Consider the following 18,032-nt stretch of genomic DNA (forward strand, 5'->3'; position numbering starts at 1 on the left):
ATGGGCACAGCATCTGCCCAGCTTTCATCGATTGCATAGACCGGCGGCCTTCAAAATCCGGAACGAACCAAAAGTGCTGCTTTTTGTCTTCTCCGAGTACCTGCTGCTTTCTTCTTTCTGGTTCGAGGTCCTGATGGACACAAAAGTCCTCCTTTTTCTCCTTTTCTTCCTTTCTTCGATTGTTTTCTCCCGATTACTTTGCCCTGGCTCTTTGAGATTCTGCTTTTTGCTTTTTTCAACACAGCGCGCGGACTACCCCCCGGCATAAACGGCGATGGCGCTGGATTCTGGTTTCTTCAAAGCAAGGGTGCATCGATCGTCTCCCCTAATGAAAGCCCGACAAAAGGAGAGGTCGGCAGGAGTGTGGGAGTGGTCTTCGGATTGAGTTTCTGGTTTCCTGCAGTTCACAGGTTCGGTTCGATTCAGTCCTTGCTTTTCCCCTAAGAATTAGAAAATGGATTTCATCCACCAAACGTGCTCTCCCTGGCGCTGCCGCGATTGAACTGACTTCAGGACGCCAACCGCCAACATCATCCCCTCCGCTCTCTATCTAAACCCATCAATCCACCCTCTCAAACCACACCAGCCCATCTGCCCCGTCCCCTACCTCCCTCAAACCCTCCTCCAAGCCCATCCGCGGCTCATACGCCATCCCGAGCCGCTCGACGCGCCCGCTTACCCCGGTCTGGAACACGGCCTTGCGCGGCACGTCGCCCTCGCTCAGCCGGCTGGGCTCGCCCGGCAGCGAGTCCATCCACGCGAGGAAGAAGCCGTCGCCGTTGACGTGCGTGAAGTACCACGCGTGCGTCCAGGTGCGGTCGCGGACGTGAGCGAAGAGGAGGGGACGGAGAGGGGTGGAGGCGTTGGCGGAGGGGAAGGTGGGACAGGAGAATGATGATGGGGAGGATGGGGGAAAAGATCGCAATGGCGCGTCTGGAGCAGAAGCAGCGGCGGCGGCGGCGGCGGTAGGAGGCGGACACACTTCGATCGCAATCTCGCCATACCCCTTATCCGCAAACGTGCCGGCAAACTCCTCGACGGCTCTGCGCAACGGCGCCTTGTCGCGTTCATCCGGCGCCTGCGGCCAAACGACCGCTCTGGCATTCCGTCTCTTTTCCTCCCTCGCCTCATCATCGCGCCGATACTTCTCCGCCCAATCGTACCGCCACGCAGCATCGCCAAGCGCCTTGCGTCCGTCCCCGCCCTCCTCAAGCGCAACCCTCTCCTCCAGCAGCCGCCACAGCAAGATCTGATTCACGCGGTTGCTGCTGACGTCGGTGTTTGCGAAGACGCCAACGCCCCAATTCAACTCGGGCAGCCAGGCGGCCGCGGCGCCGAAGCCCGTCACGCTGCCCGTGTGCGACAGCATGGTGAAGCGGCCGACGCTCTGGTGGGCCCAGGCGAGGCCGTAGAGCGGCGCGCTGGCGTAGGGCGTGTAGTTTGCGGCCGTGGGCGGGGAGGCGGAGTCTTCGTTGTCAATGTCGAGGGGCGTGCGGAGGAAGGCGTGCGAGGCGGGCGTCAGGGGGAGCGAGGAGGTGAGCAGGGCGCGCAGGTAGTGCGCGAAGGAGAGGGGGGAGAGCAGGATGGAGCCCGCGCCGGTGAGGATGGGGGACGTGGGCGGCGCTTGTGGCGTGTATTGTCTGCACGTCTCGTCGGTCTCGTCGTCTTCGGTTTTGCTGCGCTGCTGCCCGTGGTAGTAGTACCCCGTGGCGATATCCCCCTTCTCGCCCGCCGCCAGCGCCTTGTCGAGCGACGCGTATGCATGGCTCATCCCCAGCGGCTCGAAAATGGCTTGCTCAACGACATCTGCAAACGGCGTGCCGCCCGTCACTGTCTCGATGACATGGGCAAGCGTGCTAAACATCATGTTGCAGTACTGATAGGTGGCGCGGAAAGGAGCCGTCAGGGGCAGGTTTCGCAGATTGCGGACATGTTCACGTAGGCTGGTTTGGCGACTGCCGCCATACGATTCGTCGTGCCGCGGCATACCCGTGCGGTGGGAGAGAAGGTCCGCAATGGTGGCGTGTTGCGTGATGTAGGGCTCTTGGAGGACAAAGTCGGCAGGGATGAGGGAAGAGATGGGAGTATGGAGGTGGATTGGAGCGGACGTGTTGGCCGTTGTCTCTGTGAGGTGTAGAAGCGTGGCCGCTGTAAAGGACTTGGAAATGCTGCCGATGTAATAGAGAGTGCGATTTGTGGCGGCCGTCGAGGGCAGCACGGCGTGCCCATATCCCTGGTGGCAGAAGAATGAGAACTTTGATATCAAACATCAAACATGTTCAAAGACACACCTTGGCAAACGTCTTCTCCCCTTGCACAATCACGAGAGACAAGCCAGGAACATGGAATTGATCCATCGTCTTCTGGACCAGCGCGTCAAACTCGACGTCCAAAGGGCCGTAAGAATCCAAGCTCTTTCTTTCTTGCGTGCCGGAACCACTGACGAGCGGCTGCTGTGCTGATGGGACGTCCGCAAGACAGCAACATTTCCATAGCGAGAGTGCCAGGAGAAGGTGAATCAGCGACATGCGCATCCCACGGTTTGAGCTGTTTGGACCAGCCATTGCGTGGGTGTTGGCTTCGTGAGATAAGCTGTCGGCGTAGTGAAAGATGTTTGACCTAATGTCCGGCCAGTCTACCTTCCCAAGCTCTTCTATTCAATCGAGGTGTATGGTCTAGGAGAGGAACACGCAAGACCTTGCTTATATTTGTTGAAAGCTCTCACAACAACTCAGCTTCTACTTCAGATACCCACGCGTCAGCAAACCTTATCTCAGCTCCACTCTTCGGGCTCGTCTACACATACCAAGAAAGAAGCAGCTGCAAGTTCATCCATCCAACTGCCGCGCGAATCGCCACATTTGCTTTCGCCGCAAATTACCCCAGAGGCTGTGCAAAAGTTAGAGAGACGGGCAACCGAGGAGGTTGAGAAGTTTGTAGCACCAAAACACGGCAGGCTGGTAGCTAGAAGACGATCGTTACCCCTCCCCCACTTACCTCTTCTGAACGGACACAAGAGCTCTCGGACCGCCGTCTTGCATGCATCCAAAGCTTAGTTGCATGCGCCATAACCATGCGCGGCACGTTCGATTGCGGACGCTGGTCCAATGAATGAGAGAGGAGGAACCGTGTACATTTGTAGCGTCCGAGTACACGTATACTTCATGTGGTCTTCGCCGGTTGACGAGTCACCACCCCCTTACCTTTGATTTTGAGCAAAGGACTTTTGTAAAGTATTACTTCTGTACCAGCCTACGCACCTTTTCGTCCGCTTCTCTCTGTCCACAATCGGGACAAACGTTTCTGGCGACTCCTGGACCGACACCATCCATCCTTTCCATAACACAGGGGACAGAGCAAAGATTAACGAGGGACGAAGAAAAAGAGAAAAGAGTATCAGCAGCCGTAAGCCGCAATTCTTGATTGAATTGACCTGCTCCCAATCCGAGTCAGCGAGCCCGCCATCCTCGAGATTCCACTCCAGGTGACGGTAATTACGACAACTCCTTGTTCGACACGACGCACGCGCCGCCAGAATCAGTCGGACAATTGAAAGTTTACAAAGACATAATCGCCTCAATCATCACCAGTCGCAAATCAAACAGATGCGCCAGGGAAAGCACAAAAGCCAATCCGCCGTACCATACAAGACCGTGCCCAAAAACAAACCCGTGCCTAACTATGCGATGGAGCCAAAGACGGAGCAATGAAAAAGGGCTACAAAGATGAAGAAGATGAACAGGAATGCAAGGAGAATGGAAACAGCCATCAAACATGGCATTAGCCTTGGTAAGAAATACATGGGAAGATGCTTGGATCGATCAGGTAGCGAGCGTGTCTGGCTAGCAAGCTGTCCTCGAAGACTTCGATGAACTGGCTCACAGTGACCATCATTGAGCGAACGTGCGTGCTCCTCTTCTCGTTCTCTTCTTCCGCTGATTATTTCGACAGATGGAATCGACTCGGTGGCGCCGATGGACCGCGTCCACAATTCGCTTCTGGTTGTCGTTTGGTGGGCTTCAAGGGCTGTGACAGTGGCTGCCTGGCCAGTATGATGAGCATTCCTCAACGGCTCGCGTCATCGGCAGCCCCTCACAGCCCAAAGCGGAAATGGGTAGGCCGACATGTCCGTGTTCTTTCGAAATTGGAGACGGCGACCACAGACCCCGGGGACCTAGTTCTTCTTCTTGGGAAGGCCAAGCCTCTGTCTCTCCGCCCGGTCGCCCTCAGCCAGCCACTTGCTCGCCTTGACCAATTGTACGACGTTGATGAATTGCTTGCCGGCCATGACCGGGAAGGAAATAGCGGCAAGAATCCAAGGGACGGTGCTGTCCATCTTGTTGGCGCGAGCAAGCTCCATGGCGCCCGCGGACCAAGGGCTTGTGAAGAGCATCGAAGGCTTGGGCGCAGCAGGCATGCTTGGGTCGACGGTTTGCGTCTCGACCTGCTTGAGCAGCGACGGGGTAAGGAGAGGCGAGGAAAAGGACAAGAGATAAAGCGCAATGAAGAACAGCTCATTCAAGGCGCAGAAGATGAACAAGACTTTCTATACAACAAGTCAGCACAGGTCGTTTCACACGCATGATGCCAATGGCCTTGGCTCCCGAAACTCTCTTCGCGCGCGGATCAGATAAGGTTTCCGAATGCACTCACGTTGTTGGAGTAGTACATCTTGAGGACCCAGCTTCTGCTCTCGTCAACCTTCTTGTGGCTCTGTCCGCTACCGCCCATGCTCAGCGTCGCGTACATGTGCATGTAGTGGCTGGCAAGGTCCAGACTGATCAGCCCCTGGAAGACGATGCTCCATCGGGGGAACGCAGAGGCGAGGAACACGAGCAGGCAGGCCGTGGTGCAGCGATCAGTCACCATGTCCAGCACGGCGCCGAATTTGGTGCTCTGCTGGAACTTGCGCGCTGCCACGCCATCGAGGGCATCGAGCAGGCAGGATATGCTGTAGAGAAGGGAGCAGGTGCGGGGGTGCAGCGGCATGTAGTAGAGCGATGCAACGGCGAGAACAATGCGCGAGTAACCTGGTGGAGGTCTTGTCAGTGGACAGCTTCGTCAAGAGAAGCTCGTCGGAGCCGAGAGCTCACCGATTTGGTTGGGAATGAACATGAAGATGTTCTCTTCAGGCTCCTGTGGCTTGACGGCGGTAGGCTTCGCGCTGCCATTGCCGTTTGCTAATGCGTCTGCCTTGGACATTGTGATGTTGAAGATTGAAAGTCGAGGGTGATGTAGAATGTGAGTTATCGACGAGGTTGGAATCGCGAGTGGAGCGCGTCGCGGTGGATGGAGAGCTGCCTCGGAGGCGAGAGACGCAAGCGACGCGAATCAAGTGGGCGGAGGCGGAAGTGATGGAATGCTGAGGAAGACGAGGCAGTCGAGGTAAGCTGTTGTTAGGCGAAGCTGGAGTGCGAATGGAGGGAGGTGGTGAGGTGAGCAGAGAATCGCGGATGGTTGTGCGTATGGAGCGACTGATGGGTTGGCACGTCGGATTGGCAGCGGCAAGAAAATGTGGCCGATAAGATAACAACGAAGACCAGGTTGAATGATGATGGGTCAGCCCAAGGATGAAGACGCGAGTAATCCGACACCACCACCCAGCTCTTCCTGGAATCCAACGTAAACAGTGGGGGCCTTCAATAGATGATTGTGGCCTGTAAGAATCTCTTCTCCGCGCCATTCCGCCCTCCATCATTCATCCAAAGCGGAGTACACTCCTTCCGGCCTTCCGCGTCGTGACGCATGCCGCTTCCATCAAACCCGCCCCATCCCTACCATCCATCTCGCTTACGGCTCGCTGCGTCTGCAAACAACACCTGTTCGGGGGGAGAGCATGGTGTTCATGTTGACGATCACGATAGAGCTCGTCCCTCAGGCGCGCATCTGTGCGTCGTCTACACGTTACCTCCTCATTTGCTCGTCGTAATAGGGATGTTTGCACAGGGGCTGCCAAGGCACAATAAGTAAACAACCGGCCAACGGCTCGGGGTCGGTCGGTCGGTGTCGGGCGTTGCAAAAACCGTTTTTTTCAGGACGTCCAAGAGCCTCAGGGGTTTGTGTAGCACTCATCTGACGTCGATTCTCCTCTGCCAACATGTTTGCGAATCTGTTGACCATCTCGCATGGCAGACAAATATGCATATGGTCGAAAACGCTGCAAGAGGCTTTCAAGCTCTCGTGTCTCCATCAACTCTGTCATCAAGTCCCTGCTGATATCGAAAGTAGGTATCCAGTTGAACAAAATCGAAATGCTCCATGCATCATGGACGCTGATCCCTTTTCCATCCCACACGCGTGCATCAACATCAAAGATAAACAACCACGTAGCTTTACCATTATGTGCCATCATCCCAATCCCCAAGCCCCCTGAACCCCTGTTCGGCTGCTTCCCATTCCTACCACCATATTCGTTCGTTGCGCCGTGCCAGCCGGCGGAGCAACCCCTACGCCACTGCCAATGCTCGCGTCTGGCGATTGATACTCGTTCACGCCGCCCATCGTGAAGTTGTAAGAATCGCCCGGTACCTCTTGATAGCCGCCATCCCATTGCAATGTGTCCCATATTTCTGACAAGGCCAAATTTGGCGGCCCGCTTGGATCTGTCATAGGCAGTGGTGGATATTGATGGTGTTGGTGTGGTTGCGATGCTGTGTGCTGTTGTGCGGGCCAAAATCCCATGGGTCCCATTCCACCGGGCACGGCGTTGGCGGAAGCAGGAGCTGTAGAGGCAGGGACGAAATGCGGCTGAGAGAGAGCTTGGCCAAAATTTGTGGCCAAGTAGGGGTTGTACTGCGCGGCCGAGGTGCCGACATTGAAAGCAGGCTGAGCATATTGTTGTTGTTGATGTTGCTGCTGCAACAGTGAACCCATTTGGAAAGGCGACTGTGAAAAACCACGATCGGGGGCCTCGAGTGCCCTGGCAAGCAGCGAGATCTCCGGACTCTCCGAGTTTTGCTCTTCGAACTTGACGTGTTGATGCCACGCTTCCTGGGCCTCCGTCCGGCTTCGTGCCCCTCTTGTTACTTCCTCAAGGTGTAGTCGACTGGCTTGGTACCACCGTGCAACTTCTGACTTGCTTTCACTCGCTGCCACACTGTAGTCCTTCATGCGTTCGAAGAATTCGAGGGCCATTTCAATCTGGCCTTGCCATTTCTCAACCTCCTCCATGTTGCTGAGGTCACTGCAGAGGCTTACGAGCGGAACCATGCAAGCCTGGAAGCAGAACCACACGGCATTCCAGCCTAGAATGAGGTCTTCAGTGCACTCCTGGCTCATATCCTTGATCGTCTGAGCGGCTATCACTCGTATCTTGCTAACGGCAACCTTTTCCTCAGCACTCAGCATGGTGAACGGAATTCTTTTGAGCGCTGTGCTGAGTAGGAACGGTCGATGTAAGACGATGCGCAAATTTTGGTATCGCCATTTCATTACAAGACGCGGACGGCGCAGAAACTCTTCGCATTCCTCATCAAAGTTTGTCAGTATGTCGGGCAAGCCTTTCCGCCATGCCAAAAGGTCGTTGTCGATTGTTTCGAGATCCGCGTAGGCCAGAAGAGGTGTCGTTGCTAATGTGTCCTGGATCCGTGTGGCTATGCGGCAGAAGTCGACGTTGTGGGTCAAAGGAAGCACTCGCAGGTCCTGTCTATGCGGGGTGTTGCCCGGCTCCTCCGACACCTTGCCTGGAGGAAGAACCGAAACTGCTGGACTGATGCGACCAAGGGACGGTCGACTCGTTGTCGTGGATGCCCAGACGTCTAGGCAGAACAAACTCCACCACGTCCGTCGTCTCATCTCAGCAACTTCACTGTCCGGCCTGGTATTTTCAGACCGAGTCCGCGAGGCGTCGCCCTGCTTGTGGCTAGCAGAGCTCGAGTATTCTCGGTGGAGGCCAAGTCCGGTGGCCATTCGAAGTGCGGCTCCCATCAGCGCAGTAGCTTCTTCGGGTCGGTTGAGCCAGTGCATGTAGTATCCACTCATGATTCCAATGGCTTGCAACGCTTCAATTCTCCGGCTCTCAAAGGTTTCGAAGCCGAGATGCTTGCGTGCTCGCTGGAAGAAAAACAGATGGTTGTCATTGCTTTGTTTTGAGGATGCCAGACAGCCCAAGGCAAGGACTATGTTTATCAGTGCCATCCAAGCCGAGTCCCTACGAAGGTTGTATGTGAATTCTTTGCGCAACTTCTCCTCGTCGACCATGGGAAAGAAGGGATGGACTTTTTCAAAATAATGATCCAGCCAGTTCAATCCGTAGCCTAGGTCTGGCAGATATTCTCCAAGTACGGGCGGTGGGGAGCTGGCTCTCTCTGGGGGTTCAGAGCTCTTTTTTGGCCTTGGCATATTCCGAGCAATCGGCGCACACAGGACCATTACTTTCATGGCTGCAGGAATTGATGATACCCCAACATAAGCAATTGATTTCTGGTCATCAAACGAGAGGCCATTGACAGAGTCGGCAATGGCTTGGTCTAAGGCGCCTTCCCGTTTGATTTCCTCATCTTCAGAGCCCCCATCAGCAGGGCCTTCGAGCGCGGCTTCTAGATTGCTCGAGTCATCAGATCCCGGAGTCTTCATAGCTTGGGAAACGGTGTCTGACGGCGATGTAGCCGAAGGCGCTGGTAGGGTCAAGGCGAGGCTGAGCAACTCTTCGCGTGGAATCGAATTGAGCTTGTCAATTTCTTTGCCAGGGAAAAGTCGCTCGAGAATCAATCTCTGTTGGTCTATGGTCCCTTGGAGCTTCTCTACCAACCTGGCGAGGATGTGAGCAGGGTCATCCATGCCAACAAATTTCAAAATAAAAATCAAGGACCAATGACGCTGGCGGCGACGTCGAGGCGGAAATTTGGAAAGCAGGTGACGCGAGGCAGCGGATGCAAGCAAACGTCGACTTACTTTCTCGAGGGGACAACGCGCTGAGCGGGCTTCGCGTAGCTGCAGGCCTCCGGATGCTGGTACCACAGGCACTGGCCACAAGGCTGTACGCCGTCGCAGCGTATCTTGCGGCGTCTACACTCGACGCAGGCATTGGTCGTGGTGATCCGCCGCGATCCTGGAGGGCGTGTATGCTTGCTCCCAGCGGCATCGCCGCCCTCGCCCGGCGCCTTCAGGGCGGCGGCGGTCGTCGCCTGAAATGTGTGGTACATGCGGCCCACGGAGGAATGCCCAAGCTCTTGCAATCTTGGTCTTCCCTCTTTTGGAAGACGGACGGTCGGAGTGCGTGGTGACAGGAACGCACTGTGCTACCCCGCCCTTGGGTACAACATCCCACCTTGCTTTTGATATGATGGCGGGTGCTCCAAGGCTGCGGTCCAGTGCGGTGATGGGCTTGCGACTGAGGATGGACTCGGAGCGAACCGAGGCGTGGGGCGCAGAGATTTTAATGCCAGCAGCAAAGATGGATCGGCCTGGGGGTAATGGGGCGGCGATAGGAGCATAAGAAGGGACTGGCGTCAGGAATACGACCAAGAGACGAAGAGGGCTCGCGAGGGTAATGACGGCAAAGGCCAAATTAAGGTTGGAGTTCGAGAATGTATGGAAGCTGGGAAGCTCCCCCAGATCTACGTTAGCGGCGGCGGGTTGCCTGCGGGGTTGAGGTGGCCGAGGCTGCAGACACCACTCTCCCTTGCGGCTTGGAGATGAGGTTTGTCGAGAACATATTGGGCGCTGCGGTTGCCCATATCCCATGTCTGAAGCGCATCGCATCCGATCCAACCGCAGTTTGGTCTACTCTCTGTCTGGATTGGGAGACTGGCAGCTGTGCAAACGCCCGGCGTCAGGTCATGACCACACCACGCAGCCAATTGGCTTGGCCTGTAGAGACTGTAACCTATTCATGGCATGGCTGCCCGAGATACCTCCATCTCAACGGTCGCCCATTCTGGATACCTACGCCGCCGCGCACCCTCACCACCTGCGCGTCGCCGGGTGCCACGTCCAATGCGCTGTCGTCCACCAACACCCCCTCGCGCTCCTCAAACACCAGACCCTTGGTCGGTCGCGCCGCTGTGACCCGGATCTCGCTGCCGTCCTGCACCACCTCGACCCCGCGCTCGCAAAAGTCCAGATACTTGAGCGGCTGCGGCCAATCCATGTCGCGTGAAACAACTTCAGCCTGCCCTTCGATCCAGAGCCGCGCCGCCAGTACGTGTGCCTCCTCCAAGACGTTGTCGATTGTCCCAGAAAGCAGCTCGGTCGTGCCGTTTGCCTTGATCTGGACCCCTGACTTGGTGATGCTTTGCTTGATCTCCTGGCCAGTCCGAATTGAGATGAAGCGCAGTTCGATAGTCCCCTGGATGTCATGCGTCTTGCTGCTTGAGGCCCAGAGCTCCCATGCGCTCGTCTTGGCTGGACGCGCGTGCACAACGCTCCAGTCATGATGCGCTCGCTTAACTGCTATCGCTACAGGCGCGAGTGCCCGTCGCATCGCATAGTAAGCCGGCTTCTTGCGTTGGAAATAGTCGATAATCGACCAAGATGCGACGGGCCAACAGTCGTTGAGCTGCCACACCAGTGCACCACCGCAGAACCGCTTCTGGCCCCACTGCTGCCGCCAGCCCCTGTACCCGAACATCAGGGCCTCGGCCTGTGATAGCTGCGTCAGGTGTATGAAACCCTGTTTCTCGCTCAGCCCCGATTCCAAAATGTGAGCAAAATAGAGACATACCTCGAGGTCCGTAACTGTCCGAAAGTTTTCGACCAGATACGTCGCAATCCTGCGCTCGTGTCCGTCTGCCTTGTTGTGGAAATCGAGCATGTGTGACTGGGGATACAGCTGCGAGTCGTCCGTGACATAGTGCTTGATGGTGTCGATGTGAGGAAATGCCTCCATTCCGAATTCGCTGTTGAATCGACCACCGAGCGTATCGAAGATTTGATACTTTTCTTGGCTTCCGTGCCACACGTTCCATTGATGCAGGTCTCCAACGGTCCTATCGGATGTGGGCAAGCCATCTCCCCATGGCGACCCAGGATGGTAAGCCACGCTTGGACTCTCCGCCGCGACAACCTCCGGTAATATCTGCTCAGAAAGCCGTGAGTACCGAACCTGCATGAGAAGTTTCGAGAAGCATGGCATTTGAAGCTCACCTTTTCATAAATGTACCTGGCGGGAAAGTCAGTCTTGAGCCAGCTTTCCGGGTCCTTGTCCGCGTAATTATAAGTTAAACCAAATTGCTCCTGCACCTGATAGTCCTCGTTATTGCCAGCGTACAGAACAATCGACGTATGCTTCTGCAACCTCTTGACATTTTGGGTGGCCTCCAACCGGATCGATTCCCGCATCTCTTTCCACGCCGGATAGTTCCCACAGCCAAACATAAAGTCCTGCCACACAAGGATTCCCAACTCGTCGCAGGCGTCGTAAAAAACATCGGCCTCGTAGATGCCACCGCCCCAGACGCGGATCATGACTTGATTGCCGTCAACCATTGTCTGCAGCCAGGAGCGATATCGTTCCGTTGTAATGCGCGGTAAGAAGGAATCCGCGGGTATCCAATCGGAGCCGCCGCAAAAGATGTCGGTGTCGTTTATTCGGAAGAAAAAGGTCTTTCCAATGTCGTCAAGTTTTTGGACAAGTTCTGCTTTTCGAATACCCAAGCGCTGCGTATGCAAGTCGATGTCGGTGCCGTCTGCTGAAAGTAAGGTGGTTTGGATAGAGTAGAGAGGCTGTTCGCCGTAGCCGTGCGGCCACCACAACGCAGCCGAGTCAATGCTGAAGCGGGCTCTCGCGATACCATGGTCGTCGACTGGAGCATCTACCTTGAAGACATTTTTGCCGTCAAGCTGCCCCCTGATAGACACCGTGCATCCCTCTCCCCCTTCCACGTTCGATGTGATGACTCCACCAGCTTTCTTGAGATCTTGATCCAGCTCGTAATCGATTCTGACGTCCTCTAATTTTGCTTGGTACGTCTCCAGTCTGACTTCTTTCCAAATGCCGCTAGTAATCAAGACGGGCCCCCAATCCCAGCCGCTGCCTGTCATTAGTATGCTTGTCGAAAGTCGCTAGTCGGGCCGTACCTACAAGTGATATTGAGATTTCCTGACGGCAAGTCTGGCCATGTCGGCGTTGAACCCAACCCACTTGTGCTCTGGGTGCGCAGACTTGACTGCTTGAGCTTCTTTTAATGCTGGTAAGAAATCTACCTCGAGCACATTGGGGGATTGCGAGGACAGTCTGTGCGTAACATCCACTCGATGTGAGTGGAACATGTTGTCGCTTTTGAGAATGACATCGCCGTTGAGTTTGACAGTGGCGTAGGTATCCAGACCGTCGAACGCCAGCACGCATTTGCGGCCATCTTTGTCCAGTGTGGACTCGACTGGCAGGGATGTTCTGTAGGTCCAGGGTTTCTCGCCTACCCACTCGACGTCTATTTCATTGAAGCCAAGAAACGGATCAGGTATTCTGTCAATTGTGTCAGCCTAGAAGAGTAATCAGATACTGGGGATCAACCACTAGTGGTGTGCCCTACTTCTTGTTAGCTATAAGGTCTTGATGCACGCACGACGGCACAGTAGGAGCGGGTAGCCACTCGTCATCTGGCGCATCTGTTTGCCTGAAAAACCATCCGGTGTCCAGGACCTGCTTCGTCAATGGCCGAATGGTCATGATTGACGCGTGTCTTTGCAAATGGAGAAGAGCAGTCAGCGAGCACCAGCAGCGTGGGGTAGCGGGATGCTTGATTTTAAGGCTGCCACGCTCGTCCCGAAGGCATTTTGGTCGAACGTCTTGAAAGCGAGGAGCCCGCTCTGCTGGCGCATCCAATTACCGAGTGGGTAGACCCTGAAAACGACATCGACGAGTGCAAACCGACAAGACGCCAAGCAGACCGTTGTGAGCTGGGATCGTGGACGGTGATGGCGTCCGTGTCGAATGAGGGATGGCGGCCGCTCGATTTCCGGGGTGAGCTAAGGGCCGGGCCCGCTTAACGTTTCTGTCCTGCCGACGAGCCGCCCATCAATCCTTTGACATTCCTCGATTGGCTGCTCCTTGACCGCGACCCGCGGTGCCTGGTCTCCATTTACCTTTTGCGTGGCCGACGGCATCCACCTTCCCGCGTGGCGTGCACTCGGTCAACTGCCGATACGGGAATTTTCCTGTCCGACCCGTGGTTATGCCAGATACCAGTTACACAGCATATATCCCACCTGCAGACATCTTTTTTCTGTGGGCCGTCTCAGGTTCCTCCAGCTGCTGTGCCTCCGACAGCCCCCAACCGTGACGCCATTCACCATCACGAGCCCACTTCGTCTCACCACCAGACTCAGCTCCCACATGAAACTCATGGCGTGGCGGAACCACAACTCCGAAAGTCAGATTGCTAGGAGGAATATAACTGTCTAGCAGAATAACGCCAAAGCCTCATCAATACTGTGTGGGTATCTCTTATGCATAGCTCGTGCCATCCTCGCCGAATGACCAACTCAGGCGCCAGGCCCTCCTCCGCCTATTAACATCTTTCTGCCGACGCCGCTTCATTACTTGTTTAGATCTTGAGCTCGTCGTTCCTGTCCCGCAAGGCTTTTCCTAAATATCCAATTAGAAGGCGAAAATAAATAACAAGGCGTTCAAAGTCATGGCAATCAACAGACCAAGCAGGTGGTTGTTGGCGCTGCCTGACATGTGGCCGGACGAAGTCAATTGGTTCAACTCGGCGGCATTAGCGGAGAGGATGTTGGTTGAACGACCACCGGGGCAGAACACCACTTCGAACCCTGCTCCAGACGGAATGATGAATGTTGAGGTTTGATCGTCAAAGGCTGCATTCTCGTCAGTACTTCTGCCAATTTCTCAAGGTTCCGAGAGCTTACCGTAGCTATACGCGTCTGGACAGACTTTCTTGGCGGCCTTGGAATAATCACTTGGGGAGCATGCCCCAGGAGAATTATAGTTGCCTGTGCAACAATCCGCAGCCTTGTTCCATTTCGCGCAAGCAGAAAGGCAAGGGCTAAAGGCTGGCCTCTTGATATTGTCATCGGGATAAGGGTATACCCCGTCTCCTGGCTTTGAAGGTGGACTGACGAGAAGGTTCCACGGACACCAGTTGGATACTTGGCCATTCGAGACCTTGGTATCAAACGCGAGAGGATAGGAACTGTTCGTGCCAAGAAAGACCTGTTGTCCACCATTGTACGGATTGAATGTCTCCGGTGCGAGTTGACCGGGTGTGCCCTCGCACGACGGATTGCAGAGGTTTGGCGGGATTTTTTCGAGAGTCGAATTTCCGAGAGCGTGCATGACAATGGCCAGTGGTAAATTGTAACCGTCCACGAGGGATATGTCGTAGTAGGTCTGACCGTCGCCAGCGTCCAATGTGAACTCAGCCAATGTGACTGGATTGAGTCCCTACAAAATCAGCTTTGTCCAATGAAGTTGCAGTCCAGACGCGTACAGATACGTCACAGGCTACTTTGCCGTTGCAGTCCCCAGTTCCACAAGCCGTTGCGCCTCCATTTGCAGGCCCTGTGCCCGCAGCGTTGAAGCTGCAATTTGTTCTGCCCCATACTCGTCCTTGCCAGTCCTCCGAAACAGTCTGGTTGAGAGTTCCTCCAGCATCGAGCTTGAATCCCGTCTTCGATGGTCCTTGACCTGACTGGGTGTTGACGGCGGCATAGATTGTGTCGGCACATTGGTTCGTGATGATCAAAGGAGTGTTCTGCCTAACGACAGCCTTGGACAACTCGGGAGCCTTTTGCTTCATGTGGTGGAGGGCGGTGGCAGAAGGCAATTGCGCAAACGCGAGCACGACACGGCGCAAGAGATTGCCGCGTCGTCTCTTTTGGCGGCGGGTGTTCTCTGCATGCTTCCGGGAGATGGAGGCCATTGGAACTGCTGTGGACAAGCTGAGCTCGCTCGCAGAGTACTGCTGGAGCAGACTGGAGTTCTGGACCAAGGGACGAGGCTGAGAATATGCAGAGCGGAGATGCACCGGCAAGGTCTGTCGCGACGCACGGTTCAGGAAAGGTTGGCGGTAACGGAGCGATAAGCAAGCGTCAGGACTAAGAGGTGCGTGGAGGGAGGTAAAATGTAGTGGATATAGAGCGGTGAGAGGGTTGGAAGAAATGGAGGGCGCAAGTAGAGGGACCAGCCTCAAGCTGCGCAGGACATGGCGATTCAAGATTCTGGGTGGATGGGCAATCGCGATGGACTGGCGGCTGGCGAGACGCAGAGAGTCGCATGGCTGGTGGATGACGTACCACAGCTTGGCCCAGCTAGCCGATGCAACGCCCCGAGGAGCTATACCCTGTTTGGCTGGCACCCCGCTGACCTACATCCAACTACCACCACCACCGCCCTTTATTCAACAACCAAACGACCGCCAATTGACTTGCATTGCTTACCATCTGACGTGGTAGTCATTGTATACCTCGGGAGCGCTCAACTTCCGAAGTGATCTTTCATCTCTCGTTGGGTGACGTCCAGGAGCCAGCTGTTGCCTGTATCAGGCTATCAACCATGGCCTCGCTGAGCAATGCCATGAGCACCCTTCGCATCAACGTCGAAAGCCCAATCTCGCTGGACAAATACCCAGGTTGGTGCTCTCATCATCCTAGCTCGTTTGTTGGCCGCTGACAGCGTCGGACGTCCAGCAAAGCAGCATGCCAAGCGGGTTGCTTCTATTCTTGGGGTCGACAAAGGCCTCATCTATCTTCCTGGTGCTCCTACCACCTACCTCGAGGACAGCGATCAAACAATTCCATTTCGGCAACGCCGTTTCTTCTACTATCTCTCTGGGTGAGCTTCATCTGTGCTTGGATCGCTTCTCATGTCTTGTCGTGATAAACTTGCTATTGTTAGGCCTGTCACGTGGTTGATTGTACTTGTGGATGAACTATCTAATAACCGAGCTCTAGCGTTGACGAGGCCGATTGCCACTTGATCTACGACATTGGCTATGATTTACTCGCACTCTACGTGCCTCGGGTCAGTCCAAAAGAAGTCATCTGGAACGGTCGAGGATCCAATCCAGCAGAGGCATTGGACAAGTACGATGTTGACCACGTCGACTACGCGGATGTTGTCGTTCAACATGTCGATTCATGGCTAGACCATTGCAAAGACGGAGAGGTCTACATCCTTCACCCGGACCAAGGCACACGCAAAGATTTTGACAAGTCCCCGCGTGTGAATTCCACCGACTTGAAGAAAGCAATGGACGTTGCGCGGCTGCGGAAGGATCCCCATGAAATTAAGCTCATCAGAAGAGCCAACAACATCAGCGCCAAAGCTCACACCAATGTCCTCAAGAATATTGCCCAGTTCAGCAACGAAGCCCAGGTTGAAGCCATCTTTCTGGATACGTGTGTAGCCGAGGATGCCAAGCACCAAGCCTACGAAATCATCGCGGCTTCAGGAGGGAATGCAGCTACCTTGCACTACGTCGAGAATAACCAGGACTTTGGATCACGCGAACTCATGTGCCTTGATGCAGGAGCGGAGTGGGATTGCTATGCCAGCGATGTTACAAGAACCTTTCCACTCAAAGGGGACTGGCCTTCCAAAGAGGCAAAAGATATCTACAACCTGGTCCAATCGATGCAAACAGCTTGCATTAATGCCATCAAACCAGGAGTACGCTTCATTGATTTGCAGAATCTGGCGCATCGAGTGGCTATCTGGGGGTTGCTCAAACTAGGCATTTTACACCACGGAAACCTTGAGGAAATTTTCCAGGCCAAAACTTCCATGGCTTTCTTCCCACATGGCCTCGGTCACCACGTCGGCCTTGACGTCCACGACATCATCAACCTCCCCATGACACCCTGCGGTAGGAAGTCATTAAATACCGATCTTTGCGGCCCCAACCCTAATCCTCCGCCATTCCATCCCATGTCCTGCGGGCTTGAGGAGGGCATGGTTGTGACTATTGAGCCTGGAATGTATGATGGTCCCTGTCGATTATACCACATGTGATGCTGATAGATTATTAGTTACTTCTCCGCGTTCGCGCTCCGTACTCTTTACCTTCCGAATCCTGTCCACGCCAAGTACATCAACATGACCGTCGTCGAGCGCTATTTCCCGGTTGGTGGCGTCCGCATCGAAGACGATATTCTGGTGACAGATAACGGCCATGAAAATCTCACTACCGCACCCAAGGGCGAAGAGGCCCTCAAGATTATCCAGGATTCCATCAAGCATCATGCCAACACCAACGACACACCACGTCGCCCACAAAACAATGGAACTGTACCAGAGGCAATTTCCTCACTCAGGGATCAAATACGGGACATTTACTCGATTGAACCAGGATCAATGTACTCTTTCCCACCCGGGACAGACCTTCGCCCTTCGTCAGCTCGCGATGCACCTCCATCCAGGCCCGAACGCCCAATTGCTCGAGATGCTCTCCGAGCTCTCAATTCCCGCTCCTTGCGATACGACCGCCCTAGGAGCGGCCCTATGCGTCCCAACAAGCTTCGCGATGGAGTCGTTCCCGCCAGCCACCAAGGCGCAAGCGCTGAAAAACAGGGCGCACCAGCGAGGCATTGCCCCGTCCCTTCCACCCTTCCTCAGCCTAGTCAGCAACTCCACGCCGACGTGATTGCGGCCAAAGAAGTTGAGAGGCAGGCATTGCTTCGCTTGAACGAGGCCCGAGAAGCCGAGAGGGCGGCGTGGCGTCAATTGCAAGCCTTCGCACCTCCCTTCGCCAAACCACCACGAGGAGCGGCCCGCCCCGAGCGGATGGACTTGGCCAGAAAGTTCATGACCCTCCCGAAACGTCAAAAGGACCAAGTACAAGAGGTTGTGAAGGAGGAAACCCCCAATGAAGCTGCTTTGTCACACCAAGCACTTCAAGGTCCCAATCCGATCGACGTACAGAAGGACAAAGAAGAAGCAGAACCACAGGAACAAGACGTTGCACGCCATTTTGATGCGAATGGAAACGAGGTCAAGATGGACCCGTACTCGGCATGGTGGCTCGAATACATCAACAACGGGAGCGTGGCGAAGCGGCCGCCTTCGAAAGGGCTCGTCGTCGATCTGAGTAGGCTGCCCGGACTGGACGCATACAAGCAGAAGTAGGTCT

At 55.1% G+C, this 18,032-nt stretch overlaps 6 protein-coding genes across 6 annotated transcripts; 1 reads left to right on the forward strand and 5 right to left on the reverse strand.

Annotated features, from left to right (window-relative positions):
* Positions 1-559: 559 nt before the first annotated feature.
* On the reverse strand, positions 560-2,719 carry BKA78DRAFT_344537 (beta-lactamase/transpeptidase-like protein; the record flags this gene model as incomplete). The annotated part of the gene is made up of 2 exons (XM_066890459.1): positions 2,292-2,719; positions 560-2,233 (listed from the first exon to the last, which is right to left on the reverse strand). Exons 1-2 carry the CDS (start codon positions 2,562-2,564, stop codon positions 560-562), a joined length of 1,947 nt encoding a protein of 648 aa, XP_066743576.1. The 5' UTR covers positions 2,565-2,719.
* Positions 2,720-4,174: 1,455 nt separating this feature from the next.
* On the reverse strand, positions 4,175-5,202 carry BKA78DRAFT_332033 (CDP-diacylglycerol-inositol 3-phosphatidyltransferase-like protein PIS; the record flags this gene model as incomplete). The annotated part of the gene is made up of 3 exons (XM_066889936.1): positions 4,175-4,546; positions 4,654-5,030; positions 5,094-5,202. 3 exons carry the CDS (start codon positions 5,200-5,202, stop codon positions 4,175-4,177), a joined length of 858 nt encoding a protein of 285 aa, XP_066743577.1.
* Positions 5,203-6,246: 1,044 nt separating this feature from the next.
* BKA78DRAFT_153457 (fungal-specific transcription factor domain-containing protein) lies at positions 6,247-9,484 on the reverse strand. The gene is made up of 2 exons (XM_066882985.1): positions 8,893-9,484; positions 6,247-8,749 (listed from the first exon to the last, which is right to left on the reverse strand). Exons 1-2 carry the CDS (start codon positions 9,141-9,143, stop codon positions 6,349-6,351), a joined length of 2,652 nt encoding a protein of 883 aa, XP_066743578.1. The 5' UTR covers positions 9,144-9,484; the 3' UTR covers positions 6,247-6,348.
* Positions 9,485-9,826: 342 nt separating this feature from the next.
* Positions 9,827-12,610, reverse strand: BKA78DRAFT_252906 (putative beta-mannosidase; the record flags this gene model as incomplete). Its single annotated transcript, XM_066884772.1, has 5 exons — positions 9,827-10,612; positions 10,664-11,017; positions 11,086-11,971; positions 12,023-12,406; positions 12,474-12,610. 5 exons carry the CDS (start codon positions 12,608-12,610, stop codon positions 9,827-9,829), a joined length of 2,547 nt encoding a protein of 848 aa, XP_066743579.1.
* A 930-nt stretch (positions 12,611-13,540) lies between these two features.
* On the reverse strand, positions 13,541-14,702 carry BKA78DRAFT_296583 (thaumatin family protein; the record flags this gene model as incomplete). Its single annotated transcript, XM_066886637.1, has 3 exons — positions 13,541-13,761; positions 13,813-14,347; positions 14,394-14,702. 3 exons carry the CDS (start codon positions 14,700-14,702, stop codon positions 13,541-13,543), a joined length of 1,065 nt encoding a protein of 354 aa, XP_066743580.1.
* A 755-nt stretch (positions 14,703-15,457) lies between these two features.
* BKA78DRAFT_353779 (peptidase M24, structural domain-containing protein) lies at positions 15,458-18,028 on the forward strand (the record flags this gene model as incomplete). Its single annotated transcript, XM_066891612.1, has 4 exons — positions 15,458-15,533; positions 15,592-15,736; positions 15,856-16,881; positions 16,933-18,028. 4 exons carry the CDS (start codon positions 15,458-15,460, stop codon positions 18,026-18,028), a joined length of 2,343 nt encoding a protein of 780 aa, XP_066743581.1.
* Positions 18,029-18,032: the final 4 nt, after the last annotated feature.

The sequence above is a fragment of the Phyllosticta capitalensis genome, assembly GCF_038381095.1.
Source record: "Phyllosticta capitalensis strain CBS 128856 chromosome Unknown BKA78scaffold_6, whole genome shotgun sequence".
Classification (NCBI taxonomy): Eukaryota; Fungi; Ascomycota; class Dothideomycetes; order Botryosphaeriales; family Phyllostictaceae; genus Phyllosticta; species Phyllosticta capitalensis.